This window comes from Venturia canescens, chromosome 1 (assembly GCF_019457755.1).
Source record: "Venturia canescens isolate UGA chromosome 1, ASM1945775v1, whole genome shotgun sequence".
NCBI lineage: Eukaryota > Metazoa > Arthropoda > Insecta > Hymenoptera > Ichneumonidae > Venturia > Venturia canescens.
In genome coordinates this window covers 24,766,180-24,784,047 of record NC_057421.1, presented here as the reverse complement: position 1 = coordinate 24,784,047, position 17,868 = coordinate 24,766,180, and the positions used below count along the sequence as shown (strand labels likewise).

Genomic DNA, 17,868 nt, shown 5'->3' with positions numbered 1-17,868 from the left:
ATAGCGTTAATAACGCTAATGGCCGTTTTCTCCGACGCGGTTCAAACTCAGTTCAATTTTTTTCATATAGTTTCGAGGGTTTCGAGATAGGATGAACCGAGTTTAAACATAGATTAACGTTGGAGAAAACGGGCATTATACCCTCTTCCCGCAGATGTGACGAATGCGTAATTCGTCACCAGAATGCGCTGATTTCTGAGCTAGGAACCGCGAATTTGTGAATTTCGTACTTTAGCATTTTTTATGCTGATTTGAGAATTTGATCAATTGAAATGTTAATAAATGAGAGGAACGTGACGGACTTGGGTGACTAATATATAAGTATAGCATAAACAATGACCGCTAGTCGATAAGAAATATGAACGTATTGACTAACTCATTCTTATAGTTTACATTTTATAATAATCTCCATACGTTGAAATGTATCGAAATAAGGCTTTCTTTGATTTCTTATATAAATAGTTTTAATATCCCAATACGATACTTTTACCCACTTTCATCTTATAAATATTAGGCTAGGACATATCCTTCGTCACTCTTATGCTAAGGACCTAGAATAATAAGGGCATTGTCAGCATTGTGTGGTTGCGAAGCGAGCGTGTGAAACCGAAGCGAAACCAACGTGATTGGTCCGCGTATGAGCGGAGCGTACAGAGTCTGCGCATGAGAATCAAAAGATCTGTGAGACTAAAAGTCGAACAGAATAGAATTAGAGAGAACATTGTTGTCAGCCGAAGAGTCAAGATCCACATTTTCGTCAATATATTCATCAAACATTTAAATCTTTGTCTTGAGTTATTGGAGAGAAATTCGCAAGGCGAGTTTCAACTCCTTATCAATCGAACCCACCCAAAACTAAATCATTCGAAATAATAGTTACTATAATTCCCGCTCGGAGCGTTACAGCTCACTAACGTCACGGTCTACTACCGACGGTAAGGCGAGATGTCGCCATGATCATTTTTGTTGTGGATCCGCCTTTACGAGATATTTCCCCTCGAGCCGCTCGAGCCAATCGTCGAGCGAATTGCCACGATCCGCATGGTAGCGGGAAATAAGTAAGAGGTGTTCGGTGTCTTGTTTACACACGTTTTTTCTCTAGCGATGCGTTTACATTATTTATTCATCCGACATCGTTCTCGTAGAGATAGAATTATTATAATGACATTTTTTCATCGCTGCATTACAGTATTTGCATATAATCAAACACAACCGCACCACCCCGTCGTCGTCGCCGGCGGCAAAAATGAGAGTATGACACGAAAAAAACCAAACGATATAACGAAAATCCAAACAAAAAACAACCACGGATAGAGAGATGACGCATGACGAAAAAAATTCCGGAAACTGCCGTGGAAATGACAAGAAAAATGCTAACAAAAGGAGAAAATAAAAAAGTGGAGCATGAAACGGAGGAGAGAGAAATCGAGCTTCGCAAGCTTCAGGAAATTGCTCAACTCAGCAGTATTTACTACCGTGATTTGCAAAATTTTGAGAGAAATCCACGCCTTTCGCACCTCGTTCACGTGGTTATGAACGTCGTTCAATTCGTAAGTCGTTACTTTTACCACCGGCAAATACAATCCATCCATCTTTGTCATATCATATTATTATTATTGTTGTTGTTGTTGTTGCTGCTGTAATTGACTTTGCTAGAATTTCCGACGAAAAATAACGATAGTATATATGAATACTGTGCGCGAATGCGTAATACACATATCGAGACTGCTCAAATGAAATTCGATTTCGGCCAATTTCTTATATCTTCGTTTGACATTGCAATGCGCTATCTCCCTCATCGCGATATGTTTTCTCGCGGGGAGACATTTTTCAAAGAAAAAAAAATACTGCCTCCTAGCTCGGGCGTATACACCGGGTATAATCTAGCATCTAGCATTCATTCGCTCCCGTGTGTCCGCGTAGTCCGCGCATACGATTGGGCGACCGAGCGGCTGAGTGAGAGAGAGCAAGCCTGCTGCTGCCGCTGCCGCCGTGTCGGCCAAAAGGACGGAAAACAAAGTGTCTTACTCGCCGGTCTTTCTATTTCATTAATAGGGAAAAAAGTCTGTATTTTTGTTTCCGCGCGTTTACGAACGAGAGCCGAAAAATGATTCGCGAAATCGGATAATTAACCATCAATATTTGCTTAACCCGGTTTACATTTACGGTTTTTATCGTTCCCCCGTTTGTTTTGAGACCGCGCGCGACGACGCATTGCATCAAACGCAGGGTCGCATCGCACAACGCGCGCAAATATCAATCCGATTTTATTCCAACATTTTTTAATCTACACCATAATCGCTTTTATACACGCGCATACACGATTGTAATAATAATTGATGAAATTTGCACGGGCGAGTGAATAATAAGTAAACTTAACTTGGCGCTCTTTCGAAGAACAGATCTGTATCCTCCACATTGAAATATTTCATCATGTTCATGGCGCGATCAACGAGAGAATGAAGGAGGCAGATCCGAATAGACCGGATCTTCCGGAAGGGAGAAATCCCGTTTTTTTCGTCTACCCAATCAGCATGACGATCAGTCTGACTCTGGCCATTTTTTGGTTAGTGCGTCGTACTTTTTGGCTGTTGATCCAAATGGTAAGGTTCGAAAAGATTTGGCTAGTTCGATAAATTTTCATCAACGGATACGCCCATCTTTTATCAGGCATATTCTCTGTTATATATATATTTCAAGAGACGCTTGCTGGCTGTGCCGCCGGAATTATTATGATGCTTTTAGCTGGGATCGTTGAAATGAGACACGCAGAAATATACATAAATCTTGAAAAGATAACGGATTCTGAGCTAAAGAACCATCCGGTATTCCTGCACAATTTTTCCATGTGCATCATCTCGATTATCGCCATGCTTTTTTATCTTGTACACTTTTGGATAACTTTTGATTGTTGGCGATGGGTAAGCGGCGGCGCGCCCTCTTTGGGACCATGCATGCGACGAGGAGGTTAAATAATCAAAATCCATAATTTTCATTATCGCAGCATAAAAAAGAGAGGAGGAGCCGGCAAGGTGGAGTCGAGGGAGACGATACTTGTAACGATTACACGGCGGCGGTGGCGGCGAGGGAAGGAAAACCCGAAACTTCTAACGACGACTTTAACGATATTCCGCCGTGGGATTTGCAGAAAAAAAAATGGTCGGATGCCGATGAAACGGTATAAGATTTTTCACTCCGGTAAAACGTTCAAGTTTACTTTTTTTTAATAACCGCGAATATAACCAGAAACATGCGAGTTGTGGTTGTTCCACCAACTGCATAATTATCAATGCTGGCGAAAAATTGAAATTGAATGCGCTTTATTCAAATTATGTGTTGTTTATTCCGTTTCAGAATTTCGAAACTGAGCCAGCAATTCTTTATTGCTTCATCGTGGATTGTTGCCGATACATCAGAGATCGAGATTCGCGTAAACCGATTCATGAATTCCAAGTCGTTCACGTCAAATGAGATTTACACACGTTACGTAAAAAAAAATTACAATGGCAATTGCGGCGATTTACCATTTATCAACTGCTATATTTAGTAGAATTGTCGAACGTCAATCGTTCGTGGATAAGGTCCATCATCGTCGTCGTCGTCGTCGTCGTCGAAGTTTATTCCTCATTTTACCATTTTGAAGTTGAGAACTTGATATGCGATTACGAATTTCTTCCTTTTTCCTGTGTCTCGCAAGGAATTCGATTATCCTCACATACTTCTGCAGAACACAAATTCTAGATACCTCTAGAGCATGGTTCCAGAGACCGGAAAATCGATCACCGAAGGGGTCGCGCAAACAGATTATCCGGGACTATGTTTTAAAAATACATTTCTCGCCTAACGGACATCGTAAAGTCACCGGAATTCGAAGAACTTGGACTTGGACGTGCCACAGTTCTGTAGAGAGTTAGCGGAATAAAACAACATTGGAAGATGTGATCAGATGGGTCAGACAGCGTACGTATTCGCTCCGTGTGCGTACACAACTACTTTGAAAGTAGCGTGTATGCGTATGTGTATACGTATTCCCCCAAAAACGCCGGAGTCCCCGTATGGTGGCGCTGGCAGTATGCATGAATACACTAAACTATTAGTGCAGTAGTATTACATTTTATGCTCCGCCCACGTGCACAGAGAGCGAATACCCGAAAAACCATCGATTCAATTTTCACGTTATTATGATAAAACAATCACTTCGTAATTTATTCAACATTACACATGCATTTTCCAAATGATTTCCGGTTGATTTTGTAAAAAATAAACAAATTTTAAGTTACTTTCCGCCAACTATACGCCCAATCCTTTAAAATTTATTTTAAATAAAATAATTTTTCAAACGTTATAATAATAACGGCAAAAAATTGCGAGAATAATTCCCAAGATATAGCAACAATAAAAAATAAGAATTGTTGTTTTATTCCGCTAACTATACACAACTAGAAATGTACCCGTAATACCATCTCGGCAATGATGATCGTAAACTGACTAGCGTATTCGAACTCGTGCTTATTTTAAATCCTAACCTTTTTTATTGAGCCCATTCACGGCATATGCCATTTTCAAAAGTTTTGAGTAAACCTTGCTAATTTTGCAATCAGAAGAGACTCGAAAGAAAGGTTATAACGGAACAGGTAAATGATCATGATTCGTTTACATTATGAATCCGTCACTACCAAAGATTCCAAGCAGAAATATGTGAGAGTAGAATATGTCGGATGTCGATGAGTATAAAGTTGTAACTCGTCGGAGGAAATCCAATAGGTTTTTTCGGGGAGTTCATCGATTGACGGTAGCTTCAAAAGAAGAACGAATTGAAGATCCTGATATAGACTTGGAACGCGTTAGACGGTAAGGAAACTCTTATCTTTTATAAATAGAGAATTCTTTTGAAAATAACTATGTGCAGAGGTATTCGGCAAAACCGGCAAACATAATTTAAGGTTAACTCATGGCAATAAACAACATCGGAAGAATTGGTCGAGATGAAATTATGTAACTTCACTTGTATGTGTTTTTACTTTGTTAGTCATTATTGTGCATATAGGATTGTTATATCTGAAGAAAAATAATTTTTTGCTCTATTGAAATTAGACATAAGATCGTGGATTAATATTGTAGCATCAATTTTTGTAGGGGAATTTTAGCAGCTGTAAACTTCATAGAGGAATCCAACTACAAGGATATCCTGTTCCAAGGTCTGGACGAAGCTTTGAGACTTATAAAAGCTCCAGATTTACCGGATATTATATGTTACGGTTTGGGAAATTTCTCACAGTCCAGAGCACCGAAATTTCAATTAGCTGCTGTTTTAGCAATTAAATCACGTTATCGAAGCATAGTTTATGCGTACGATCCACTTTTTTTCAAGCCTGAGCTCGAGATTCTCAAAGAATTGGGAATACAAACAATTGATACCAACGAGGAAGCAAAACGTACCATTGAAGATAGAACAAGCCTTGTTTACATGCCGCATTGTCCATATCAACTGACAAATAATTTCATTTATGCCAACTGGGCTGCCAAGAATTTGCTAAATTGTCTTGTTCTCTCAAACAGTTTTGGAGAGCTTGTCGATTCAGTATTTTCTAAAAATATTGAACATTCTACAAATTATATTGACAGAATAAGCCCCTACACAACTGAAATAAAATTAAAAAACAACTTTGAATACGAGGAAGTTTTCAACGGAAGTTCCATACACATTTTTAGTCAAGAAAATATTGACAAAGTTCCAACAGAATTTTGGGATTGCAGAAAGGCTCCGATTTATCAAGACGAAAATTGTGAATTTGTAAGGAGCTCCAATTTATCAGTGAACCTTCAATCTTGATGCAGATTTTTTTTTCAAAATAACCGCATGCAACGTTGAAATTAGTTAAAGGTTATTCGATAGTATAATTCGATCACAATAATTGTACATAAAGTAAAAGATGAGGGAAAATCTGCAACTTATCCGTTCTCTTGTACGTGAGATACGATTCATTTCAAGTGACAAAAAAGTCGCTCACAACAATGGCATGGTACGTTATATAATGGAGCAAGCTAGAGCTCATAGAGATACTTCCGAAGTTTTGTGCAAAGCTCGCGAAGAACTGACACATCTTGCTAAAACATATAATTCTTATCTCGTTTCACAACGACTCCGAAACCAAATTCGGAGTGAATATGCTGGTGGTGGTGAACGGACTGTGAGAGAAACCGCTGATCTTGTTGGTTTTAAATTACCTCACGATCCAAAATGAACAATTAAATAGAATAAAATAAGAATAGTTCACACCTCTCGGGCGTACGTGTATTTACTCAAATTGTATAATCAATTGGTTACTAAAAAAATATTAAAATTATATTCAATGAATAAAAGTGATTTGTTGGAATGAGTGGAAGATTCGTTAGAGCTGTGAATTATTGACATCACGGCGAGTACTCCTTCCTAATACATTTGGCTATCGTTGACAATTGCATGTTACTCGTTCCTTCATAAATCGTTCCAATTTTGCAGTCTCGGAAAAATTTCTCCTGGGGAAAATCTGTTGTAAACCCGACTCCTCCCATGAAGTCTATGCATTTTGCTGTTACCTTGAGAGCCGTTTCTATACCAACAGGACAAAATGGTGTTAACATTTCAAAAACGAACTAAATATCGAAAAAACCTCGACTCTATTTTCACAGTTTCTCAAATTGTTTCCAAATCTGGTAAGAATGTACCCATAAAATTAATCTCAAACTTGAATAATGTGTTGGCGATTCATGGAAAAATGATTGAAAGTTTATGGATTCGTTGACTGACATCTTCAGAATTTCCCATCCTATATAAATATTTTCTTACCCGATGCAACAAGTTTTGCCATTGCAGCAGCTTGCAAAAAGTCCTGCTTTGCCTCAACCATCCTAGCTGCATTGTAAACAAGCAATCTTGCGCATTCGAGGTCAGTGACAACTTGAGCAATTTGATGTTGCATGGACTACAAGAAAGAAAAATTTGTAGAAATTTCAATGGAAAACTGAAAATCTTCAATCGTTAAGTAATTAGTAACTTTTCACACAGCCATAAAAAATATGTAGTTTGTATTACTACAAAATGATGATTTGACCAGAAGTTTTGTCTAAAAGAGTTTAATTTTTTTTCATCAACCTGGAAAGAAAAAATGTCTTTTCCAAATTGTTTGCGCTCCAGAGTATAAGGAATGGTTGCGTCAAGAGCACCCTGGGCCATTCCAATCATTTGTGCGCCTATGCCGACTCTTCCTTCGTTCAAAAATCCAGCTGCATATTTATATCCGTGACCAAATTCTCCGAGTAGATTAGACTCTGGAACCTTCCAATAGGGAACAAATCATTTATCGAATCTCCTCGATCATAAGTACAAACTGACACACCTTTTCGTTTTTCTTTACTCACCCTAACATTATCAAAATTAACCATGCATGTTCCAGATGCCTTAATTCCTAGTTTGTCTTCAGGTTTGGCCACGGTCAGTCCTGGTGTGTCCCTTTCAACGAAAAATGTTGAAATCCCTCGATAACCCTGTCAAGATAATTTTTATATTCGTTACACTTTAAAACTAAGAAGGATTCTTGAGCTGCCGCTGCTTTCAGCAGTACCCAAATTCTCAATGTAACCACCCACATTCTAACTTTTCGTTTTCAAAGTAACTTTGCTTCAATTTTGTTGTTATATATTCATTTTTTTAAACACAAAGTAGAAAAAATTTATGGATTGCAAAAAATGTGCAAGTAGCATTCAAGGTTAAACACCCAAAAAGGATGTCACTGTATCTACGCAGAAAAATTGAATCTTAGCCATAGCTTTTCATAATACAGTGTCATACTGTGGATCTTGAAATGTTATCTTATTTAATGACGAATTAAAATCCACGACATTGGAACGTACGATAATCGCGTAGTACAAACAACATCCCCGGTGAGTATTTATAAAAATTATCACATGTAAACAATCCTCTCGATAATTGGATATGCGTTTAAGAAAGCATCTGACGACGTGGTTAGGTTAATTGTTTTTAAAATCTGATATTTTTTCAAAGAAACAAAGAAAAAGTGTTTACATTCGAATTCGGCACGTACCAAAAGGAAGTTTATTTTTTCAAGAGTATTTTTTTGAAGATATTTAAGGTTAAAAAACTTACCGCCGATGGATTTGCGTTGGCGAACACTAAAAATACGCCAGCGATATCAGAATTCGAAATCCACATTTTAGTCCCGTTTATCACATAATCCGAGCCGTCTTTTTTCGCTACAGTTTTCAACGAAAAAGCATCCGAGCCCGCGCCTGGTTCGGTTAGGCAAAAACTTCCGGCCTTGAAATTCGAACGATTGGAGATAACGGAGCCTCAAATAAATTTTAATAAGAAAAAAAACAACGACTCACATAATTTCCAGCAAGTTTTGGTAAAAACTTCGCTTTCTGTTCCTCATTTCCTATTTTTATGATGAACGAATTAACGAGGGTGTTGTGAATGTCGACGAGGGCAGCGACCGCACCATCGACTTTCGCTATTTCTTCGACTACCAAAATTGTCGTCATGAAATTACTGCCCGTACCGCCATAATCTGCGGGAATTTCGGTCCCCATTAACTGCCGAATTCAAAATAATTTTATTCTTTTTTTTCCTTTATTTAATAATAAATAGCCAGAAAACCAATAGGACTTTTGTTGCATCGAATTCTCATTTTATCGACTTGTTTTCGGCCACGAAAATAATTAAGATCAAATCCATTTTCTCAAAATGAGAATTCCGTCTGTTTCGAGTGTCAAAATTAACAATATTTTTGGTAAAATCGATTATACCATTTGATTCGATAGTTACGAATAATAACAATGATAAGTGTAATTAAATAACGAAATCAACGAACCCCATTGTCGAATAGCATTTTCAGTACGGTATCGTCGATTTTTCCTTCTTTCTCCATTTTTTTAACCAGTGGTGCTATTTGTTCCTTTGCCAGTTTCGCCACTGTTGGTAATTATCAAAGGTCGAATTCGTTAGTCCTTGAGGTTATAAAAATTCGTATATTTCTATTGGAAAATTTCGAATTTATGACGAGTTTGGCACATGGAAATTTTCAAGTGGAAATATTCAAGTATTTCGTTATCCTTGGTCCCATAAAATGAAAGCATAATAATAATCATAATTTACGACGAAATGATTATTTTGGCGAAAACCGTTAGTATTGTAAAGCGAAAAAATATATTTCGTACTATGAGTTCGAGTTGATAATCGACTCAGAATTAATTGGGTTGTTGAGATAAAAAAATAGTAGACAAAAATCCTTACCAGTTTCCTTCATCATGGTCTCGTCGTCGGTGAATTGGGTCAAAGGTCTAGGGTTGTGAGCTTGCAATCCGGCCGTCGAAACGTGCAGCTCTCTATTCGCATTAATTATCATTTTACGTGAAATCTGGAATGAAATATGCGTTGTTTTGTTTTCTCTAATCGCTGTTCTTTCATTGTTCATTATCGTGGTATATTTATGGCCGAATTATCATTCGAGTTCTCTTTCGTGAGTGCGAAAAAGATAAGTAAAAAAAAAAGACACACATTTCGAGGAAACTCAGAATTTCACTTTGTTCTTGACGACAAACGAAAAGCCACGTTTCAAGGACCGTGGCAGTGCCTCGACGCCGAGAATTGAAAAAAAACTGAATTTTAATGAGAAATTTTCATTATCAAAAATTATTGCTCGACTTAGAGTATGAAAACGTGTAGAAAAAGGCTTTCGAAAGTTTATTTGTGCTGTACGTGCCCAAAAGACGGTACACATGCTACGATCTATCGTCGACAACGTAAAAAGAGCAGAGTCAACATATTCTAGGATAGGAAATATTGTGTAATGAAGAAAAAAAAATCAAAGGCTCAGGAGTCTAAAATAAAGTCTATTTATCGAAATTTTACAAGAACATTATTACAAATTATCGAATCCACATTGAAATATCAGGACATCAGAATTTTTAGAAAACGTCATTTGGTTCAGTAGTCGGCCGTTCCGGACTAGAACGCCACCGCCACGTATGGCACCGAAAATCGGTCTTCAATCGCGGGTTGCGTTGACATCTGGCCGACTATCGATAAAACTGTCATCAAATCTCCTTAGTTGTCTCATTCATCATCGCACTGCAAATTACAGCAGCGGAAAAGAAATTTGATCAAAAGCCAGGAGTGGTCGATCGAAACGTTTATAGAAAATAGCCGAAAAAATATTTCCTCATAACCAATTCAGAGAAACAATAGCACGCGACACGTCTTGTGAGCTTCGATTGATATTTTTATTCTCAAGTGTTTCAACATTACTAAAACTGTAGTGGTTATTCGAAGATCAAGGATGTTACAAAATTTTCAAGACTCGAAAACAACTCGTACGCTATTTCCAAGTAAATAAATCAGCAAAAAGTCGACTACTAGAGGTGCGGCGGGGGGGGGGGGGGGGGGTCGACGGTTGGGTGTCTTTATTGACGAAAATCAATGTCAAATATCGAAGGAACATAAAAATTGAATGTTGTTTTCTCAATTTTTTTTCACAATCGAAATCTAAGTGAACTGAATACGATGTTCAGTCAACATGCCGCTTGTGATAGATAAGAGAAATCGAGTTGTGTGTAAAAAAAAACTAGATCTAAATCGATTAAGTGGTTCTCTGTTTCCAAGTGGACAATACAATATTGGATTGTTATGCTGTGCGAAGATAAATCTGTTCGAAGATCACTCTTCTCTGAACGATTGAAAAATATTCAACGGAATGTGTACACTCACCTTGCCAATTTTCGACCTCAACGAATTCATTGTGTACAAAATATGTATTTTCGTCAAGAATCAATATAAACAAAGATCGGAGATCTCAAAAAAAAGTAATGGGTACAGATGGAACGCGAAACGTCTTGGAATTGATCAACGACCGAGTGTTCTCGTCCGTCCTTTTTTGTTCTTCACCTCGTTGTGGAACGAGTTATATTGAGGACGTGTACTGATATAGCAGTTTGTGCACTGGTTATATTATGAAAAGCTGGTGGTTGCTGGAACACGACTGATCGGATCGGGCACGAAACTGTCGGTTATATAATATTTTAATGATACAGAGAGACGAAAAATTTCATGGACTTTTGTGACGGTTGGGAACTCGGCTAAGATCGGGACGAAAGCCCGCGAGAGCCAGATACACACACACGCGCCCGCGACACACATATTCGGCGCACGTACACAATTTTTATCGATTGAACGATCGACGTCTTGCCCTCCTCAACGAAGATCATAAAAGCTTGTTTTGTTCGTTTCGCTATCCCACGTTTTATCTGCTTGAGTGATTTTGTAGCTCGTAAGGAAACGGGTTTGAGAAAATATATATTTCGATATGTAAACACTTTTTATTCTCTTTCTCTCTCTCCCTCCCTTTCACTTTCGTGGAGCTATATTTACATGTTTACTTTTCGGAATTTGAGGAAATGCTTTCGAGTAAGCTGCACCGTATTCCTAATACTTTTGAAGTTGAATGTCACCGATAGCAATCGAAATTTTCTGAATTTTAAAACGGGTACTCGTCATGCCGAAAGAAGCGAAACGGAGATAACGGTGCGATGAGCATTGAGCATAGGATTTGATAGCGAATATTTATGTGATATTAAACGTCAAATGAAGCACAATATATGAAAAAAGTAGAAAAAAAAGTAACCGTGTAATCCCAAGATTTCCAGTAAAATATGAAAGCCCCAAAAATTCATCCTGCGTTGAGAATGTTGATAAAAATCGAACGATAATTCACTTGGCACTGTAAATAAAACTTGTTTCAAGAAAACTCTCATATTCAAGCTGGATCACGATTTTACGAAATTATTAGATACAGTTGAGCATGTATCAGGCTCCAGGAATAAAGAAGCTCAAAAACTTGAAGAGGACACCAAAAGTCTTTGGAAAAAGTTTTCTAATATATTCTAATTCCCTTAATTTTGCTATTACTCGTTTTAATTGCTCGTAGCAGATCAATCGCAACATGAATATTCCATATCGATCGTTAAATATTCCTTCGAAAATATTTCTTCAAATCTCCGGTTCTTTCTCATTTTTTTACGTCACGGAAGATGTGTACTAACTCTTTGGGTCAACGGAGGTTCGTACGACTAATGAAATATCGACAGTAACGGTCAATCTTATTTTCATTTGCATATTGATAAGATATAAAAACATACAACACAGAATATACACCTCGTTTGATTAATTGCGAAATAATGTTTTCGATATAATTGCGAAACCTCGTTGCCATCGTTGTGTAGACGTGAATTTTTATGTAAAACGAGAAACAAAATGAGAATTTCAAAAATTTATTATATAATAACTGTCATTCTGTGCCAATTGATTTCCATTTATTTATTTATATTTCATTGTGCATTGGCTTCACAAATTATATGATAATTTGATGAACGATTCAATCATCATTGTCATGGATGTCGCACTGATGGGTTCTTAAGATATGCTGCTCTTATTTTTTTATTTATCGAATTGTAGCGAGTTGTTTGAACGAGATAAGTAAAAGTAGAAATCGTATGGTCCCGTATCGATAACAGAAACGCTGTGTTACCGGCGGGGCAAAAGACTGGCGGGAGTTTTAGTTCTTGTTCGGTCATATACTGGAAATTGCATTCGCGACGTATTAAATATAATATATTTTTCTTGTGTTCTTTTGTAGGTTATCTGTAAAAAAATATTCTATTTAATATCCTTAAAGTATTATTTGCTTCTTTTAGGTATGCGGGATAAAAGATAACCGGGCGTGTATCTAGTCTTGTAGCAATGCTGCGTTTGTTGAGTTTCACGGAGTCCTTCCGTGGTTTCAGACACTAGACAAGTGTAGCAACGGGGCGGTAAGCGGTGAGAAGAAAGCCCGTGGAGAGGCGGACAGGCGACAGCGGACAGGTCTCTAAAGTGCCGGTGTACCGCATAGCAGTCAAAAGTGTATATTGTACAAATAATTTAAAACTATTCTTGCCTCGAGAAAATCGAGAGCTCGAAAATTTGGATTAATAACCTACATTTCGAGAACGAACTGGCACATATTTTCTAAAAAAATAATGACATCGTCGAGATTATACAATTCGAGGAAAAGTTGTAGTTCAAACAGTGGAAGCGTTTGAGGGCTTATCGCAGAGGGACGGAAGGGCAGGGAGAGAGAGAAAGAGAGAGCGGCGCATCTTTTAGTCGCTGTGGTGTAAACCGAGTCGAGCGCGAACGCGGGTGTGTGACAGTCCGACGGGGAATCGGTGACAGTTTCGAGTTTAGTTGAGCTCCGGTAGAGCCAAAGTGACGAAACAGGAAGGTTTAGTAAGTTTTCGGTTTAGTTGGCCGATGAACGCCAACGGGTGAACGCGAGTGTGAATTGATACATAGTAATATCATTAGTTTGGTGTGGTGTCGGGTGAACCGACAGAGAGAAAGAGAAAGAGCGAGAGAAAAATAGAGAGAAGCACGACGAGAGAGGGAGGGAGTGAGTGAGTGACGGGGAGGCTGTTCGCCAAGCGTAACGTCCCGTTCGTGACCGATACTCCGAAGACCCTACCTGGTTCAACGTTTCGGTCGAGGGTGAGGAAAACAAGGATCTACCCCATTGTTCTTCTCGTCAAGAGTCTTCGTTCCGCATTAAAACTATACGTACTCTCGACGCACGGTTTCTTCGTTATAACGGTGAGTTTTTACGACTCGCGTAAAATCTTTATTTTTACTTCTTTCTCTCAATACCACTACGACTAGGTACTGTGGCACGAGCGAATTGGGCACGTAGGATAGTGGTGTTGGTATATCTCGGTCGTATACCGAGTTTGTGCCTATGCCGGCAAAAACCAAAGAATTATATGTAAAAAAAAAAAAAGTAATCCACAATTTGTTTCACAAATATTTTCTTCGTCGTACATCATTTTGTAGTTTAAAAATAAATACACCAAGTTAATTGAATTTTTTCTTCGATTTGAGTTCCTCAAAGAAAGTTCGTTCGGCCGTCAAGTTGGCAACCCGTTGAGGGGTGTGTCAAGACAGTTTGTCACCGTGTACACAAGCTATCCTGTCTATTGTACAGATATCCACAATGTAATACGGCCTGAAAGATATATTGACGCGTCCTCTCAGTCCCTTCAATCCAATTAAACGCGATTTGTAAGAATAGATGGACGCAGAGGGAGGGGGGTATTATTTACGAACGCAACATCAAATCGAATCTCCGAAGAACAGAAATTTAGCCTACCGCCATTTTCCACTACCGCTTTCTTGCCGGCATTTTTACGTTTTTTTTTGTTTTTGTCGCTTTTATTGAATTCACGCTCTATCGGCAGCACGTAAAATCATTGTTCCGTGATTCGAGAGTATCCCGAGTGTCATTTATTGTCATTATCACACCTAACTTTTATACTTTTAAATATAGGTATACGGGATTTTTATATATACGTATATACAAATAACGGAGATGGTAGTAAAGCAGTTATACACGAGGCGGGCGGCGCAATCTCTATGTTTAAGCATGACGTCAGTCCCGTAGCGGGTTCTCGCCCATATTACCTCCGTGTGTATCAACGCTTTACTCGTAAATAAACTAGTTCTATCTCCGAACTTTCTTACCATTATTATTTCTTATCGACGCGGGGTCGCGTTGCTTCTACGAAAATTCACTTTGTTTTTTATCACAAAATGCTCGTTTTTCTGAAATAATGTGCAGGCAGTGATGCCGGGTCAAAATTAGTTTCCATCGAAACGAAACATCGCGTTCATTTTATTTTTTTATAAACTACATTTTTTCAACTTCGGTACGTTTGTTCCGCAGCGTTTTTGATATTCATACGCTCTCAAATAATACAACAATGAAAATTTCAATTTCTCGAACGTTCACAAATATTTCTTTTCTTTTTTATGTGCTATAAAGTAACGAAATTTCGCTGGAACGGTCGAAATGTTCTTTCCACATTCGGAATAACGCCTGTAAAAAAACATTCTTCATGCGTATCGACGCACGTATGTCTCTTCATCCGTGTCTCGTACAATTAAAACGCTTGGTTACTCTCCGCAGTCGCTTGAGCAAGCGCCCTCGAATTCCCATGCCGAAACTCTTTTGAAAATATTTTTTTAAATTTGCCATTTTTTCACAAATTCACAAAATGTCGATAACCGCGGTGAGAATTTTGAAAAATCGATCGCTCCTTTGTTCCTACGTTAAATCAGTGCGGGCGAATTGACAGCGCGGCAAGGATTTAGTGAAATTATTATTCCCGTTGAGCTGCTCGGTACCTGATGAAATTCGTGCGATAAAAACAAGTTTTTTTCCTCAACTCATCACCGGACGACATTTTTCCAATGATCGCAAACTAAAGCGATTGACTTCGTGATTATTTAGAGAATTTCCCATGGCTCCTATTGTTCCGATGAGTCTAAAAAGCAATAAAACCGTCGTTGACACCCTTCGGAGAGGCGCATTTAAAAACATCGCTTTTCCAGTTCTAATGAAAAATCCTTGTCCACGCGTGTCGAAAGACGGTTAAATATTTTCAATGAGAAACTCTCGACAAAAAGAGACAAACATTCGTTCGAGCGCGAGACAACAATAAACCTCGAAGGTTTTAAGGCCGCGGCAACGTCAATTCGGTGAAAAAAATGTTAACGCAGTTTTTTTAGACGCTACAATTAATACAAATATATTTTATTGATCGTGACATCATAATACAATATTGAAACAAGATTTCCTGATTTTTTAGACTCGAATATCAATAACTGACTCGAGCGATCCTTTTGAAATTCGGTATCGACGAGAGCTTTTTCCCAATTTTTCATAATTATCAATTTTACAATAACAAGCTCATTTTTTATCCGAAAATCAGTCTCTTCGCTCCAGCGTGTCACAAAAAATGCGCAAATAATCGAAAAAAAATCTTCTCCTCGATTCTTGGTCAGTTGTGTAAGCAGTACCGTGCCAAATTTCAAAAGGATCGCTCGACTAGATTTCGCTTTATACTGTTCACCGACCGACAACTTTTTTCTGAAGTGCTTCTGAAGTTTTGTTACCATCGAGTTGATATCAGTGATGTTCGGATTTAAAAATTCTGGAAACATCGTCTATACATTGTAATATAACGTCACAGTCAATAAAATCGATTTGCCATCAGCGACTAAAAAAATTCTTAAAATCGGGCCTTTTTACCACCGAATAGACGTTACCCCACGACCTTAATGGAAGATGAGCGTTCTACGAGGGACGAAACAAACCGCATGGGAAAAAATAGCTAAAAGTGAGGATAATTGGTCGACGGTCGCGCGATGGAAAAAAAAATTGTTGAAACCCCCAAAGTGAAGAAATTCTCGAAGAAATTAAGCAAGTTGAAGCGACATGTATGGGATATCATACGAAAAATACATTGGATATTATCATTTCAAGTTAATGAATTGAAAATTATCGTGAATCTTGTTAAACGGCGCTTAATTACGTGAGAAAAATTCGGAGAGGCTCGCCGTCTGGTAATCGAGTAATTAATTGTTGAAAATGACAGGTTAAAGGGCTCTTATGGAAGCTTTCGAAAAATAGCGAGCTTCAACGATAAATATTTGAATTCCGAGACGGTGAATGGCCGGCATATTCCGCCAGGAATTGAATACTGTTCGAGCTTTCTATTTTTTAAAAAAATCATCCCGCCAAGTTGGAAAATCATTTTTTCATAAGATACCCTTGAACCTGCTTAAGCTCGCGCGATTAAGGAAGTTGAGGCATTAGAATGAAAATGATGTCATCGCTTTTGAACCGATTGCATCTTGTAAAGTGAAGTGAGAAAAAAAATCAGTTAAGGTATTACTGGATGGATAGCCCAGCCGATAAATTGTACCTGATCGGAATTTCCGTACTTCGTGATGCAACAAAAATCTGAAAAAATTCAGCAACATTTGGAAAGTTATGAACTACAATTATCAATAATAATATTGCCCAAAAGTTATTAATAAATTGTTTAATAAAATAATTTTTCAACAATTTTACAGTAAACCCTTGTTTTTTTTTACGAAACGAATTGAAATCGGATTTTTGAAATTCCCTTTTTAAAATTTTTCAAGTGGCTCTCTATTTGTACATTTTTGATCCAGTAACCTTGAGACTTTTCAAAACTGATGGTAAATATGTCTTCTAAAACATATACAGAATTGAAATTAAAAAAAATTTTTTTCAAAATTTCTTCAAGAAATTTCAAATATCCACGAAAATTCTGAAAAATTTCATGAGCATTCGGAAAAATACACACATTTGATTCGTAAAAAAAAACAATAGGTCACCGCAAAATTATTGAATAATTAATTGTTTAAACAATTTGTTATTAACTTTTGGGCAATATTATTATTGGTAATTGTTGTTCATAGCTTTCCAAATGTTGTTGAATTTTTTCAGATTTTTATTGCATCACGAAGTACGGAAATTCCAATCAAATATAATTTTTGGTCGAGCTATCCATCCAGTTATACCTTAAATTATCAGACAGTTTAGGAGCGTCGTTGCTGAGAAAAATCAGTAACAATTTGGCCCAAATAACACGTAATCTTATGCAAGTCAAGACACATTCAGTGATGTCTCCGTTAAAAATGATGCTAAAAATATGAAATTTTTTGGGCAACACGAGCAAGGCTTGCCGAATAATGTCAATTTATTTCAGATTTATTAGGAGATTTGCTGAGATTATATTAATAATAATCTGTCTCCCGTGCAGTTTTTTGAGGCTTGATCGTCACCGTTCGCGTTTTCGACTGAGCTTTCACCAGTTTTTCGTCTTTTTTTTTCCTCAACTTTTGTCTAAAGTGTATGCGCGACGCTGAAGTTTGCAACGTTGGAGTCCAACGAAATGATGTAAGAAAAC

At 37.7% G+C, this 17,868-nt stretch overlaps 4 protein-coding genes across 13 annotated transcripts in view; 3 read left to right on the top strand and 1 right to left on the bottom strand.

Moving 5' to 3' along the window:
* The first annotated feature begins 1,264 nt into the window (after positions 1–1,264).
* On the top strand, positions 1,265–3,510 carry LOC122410712 (uncharacterized). Of its 2 annotated transcripts, XM_043419098.1 has the most exons (5): positions 1,265–1,550; positions 2,403–2,603; positions 2,703–2,921; positions 3,005–3,178; positions 3,355–3,510. In XM_043419098.1, exons 1-5 carry the CDS (start codon positions 1,326–1,328, stop codon positions 3,469–3,471), a joined length of 936 nt encoding a protein of 311 aa, XP_043275033.1. In that variant the 5' UTR covers positions 1,265–1,325; the 3' UTR covers positions 3,472–3,510. The 2 variants fall into 2 exon arrangements, with proteins under 2 accessions (XP_043275033.1, XP_043275042.1); XM_043419107.1 differs by lacking the exon at positions 2,703–2,921.
* A 945-nt stretch (positions 3,511–4,455) lies between these two features.
* LOC122410721 (SRR1-like protein) lies at positions 4,456–5,955 on the top strand. The gene is made up of 2 exons (XM_043419119.1): positions 4,456–4,851; positions 5,137–5,955. The coding sequence occupies exons 1-2, from the start codon at positions 4,712–4,714 to the stop codon at positions 5,831–5,833; spliced, it is 837 nt and encodes a 278-aa protein (XP_043275054.1). The 5' UTR covers positions 4,456–4,711; the 3' UTR covers positions 5,834–5,955.
* Positions 5,956–6,254: 299 nt separating this feature from the next.
* Positions 6,255–11,262, bottom strand: LOC122410705 (short/branched chain specific acyl-CoA dehydrogenase, mitochondrial). 2 transcript variants are annotated; one of them, XR_006261004.1, is made up of 10 exons: positions 10,769–11,262; positions 9,296–9,419; positions 8,874–8,974; positions 8,389–8,595; positions 8,147–8,317; positions 7,402–7,527; positions 7,136–7,318; positions 6,830–6,965; positions 6,346–6,593; positions 6,255–6,280 (listed from the first exon to the last, which is right to left on the bottom strand). XR_006261004.1 is itself a non-coding variant. In XM_043419081.1 (9 exons), exons 1-9 carry the CDS (start codon positions 10,796–10,798, stop codon positions 6,415–6,417), a joined length of 1,257 nt encoding a protein of 418 aa, XP_043275016.1. In that variant the 5' UTR covers positions 10,799–11,260; the 3' UTR covers positions 6,265–6,414. The 2 variants fall into 2 exon arrangements, 1 of the variants encoding a protein (XP_043275016.1); XM_043419081.1 differs by having other exon boundaries at positions 6,265–6,593; positions 10,769–11,260.
* Positions 11,263–12,895: 1,633 nt separating this feature from the next.
* Positions 12,896–17,868, top strand: part of hts (adducin 1-like protein hts) — a 29,160-nt gene continuing 24,187 nt past the window's right edge. For 6 of the 8 annotated variants that reach the window (XM_043433029.1, XM_043433028.1, XM_043433024.1 and 3 more), the window contains exon 1: positions 12,897–13,684. The gene's annotated coding sequence lies outside the window, so the exon portion shown is untranslated. Of the gene's footprint in view, positions 13,685–17,868 lie in introns of all 8 variants that reach the window. The other 2 variants (XM_043433021.1, XM_043433025.1) reach the window with 2 other exon arrangements.

Excerpts from the sequence above, each read along its gene's own strand:
- LOC122410705 (XM_043419081.1), bottom strand. The coding sequence starts at position 10,798 with ATGAATTCGTTGAGGTCGAAAATTGGCAAG. Across the intron at positions 8,596-8,873 it reads AAATGCTATTCGACAATGGG|TTAATGGGGACCGAAATTCC; the intron begins GTTCGTTGATTT and ends TGAATTCGGCAG. Across the intron at positions 7,528-8,146 it reads CCAACGCAAATCCATCGGCG|GGTTATCGAGGGATTTCAAC; the intron begins GTAAGTTTTTTA and ends TTATCTTGACAG.
- LOC122410712 (XM_043419098.1), top strand. The coding sequence starts at position 1,326 with ATGACGAAAAAAATTCCGGAAACTGCCGTGGAAATGACAAGAAAAATG. Across the intron at positions 1,551-2,402 it reads TTATGAACGTCGTTCAATTC|ATCTGTATCCTCCACATTGA; the intron begins GTAAGTCGTTAC and ends TTCGAAGAACAG. Across the intron at positions 2,604-2,702 it reads TTTGGCTGTTGATCCAAATG|ACGCTTGCTGGCTGTGCCGC; the intron begins GTAAGGTTCGAA and ends ATATTTCAAGAG.
- LOC122410721 (XM_043419119.1), top strand. The coding sequence starts at position 4,712 with ATGTCGGATGTCGATGAGTATAAAGTTGTAACTCGTCGGAGGAAATCC. Across the intron at positions 4,852-5,136 it reads GACTTGGAACGCGTTAGACG|GGGAATTTTAGCAGCTGTAA; the intron begins GTAAGGAAACTC and ends CAATTTTTGTAG.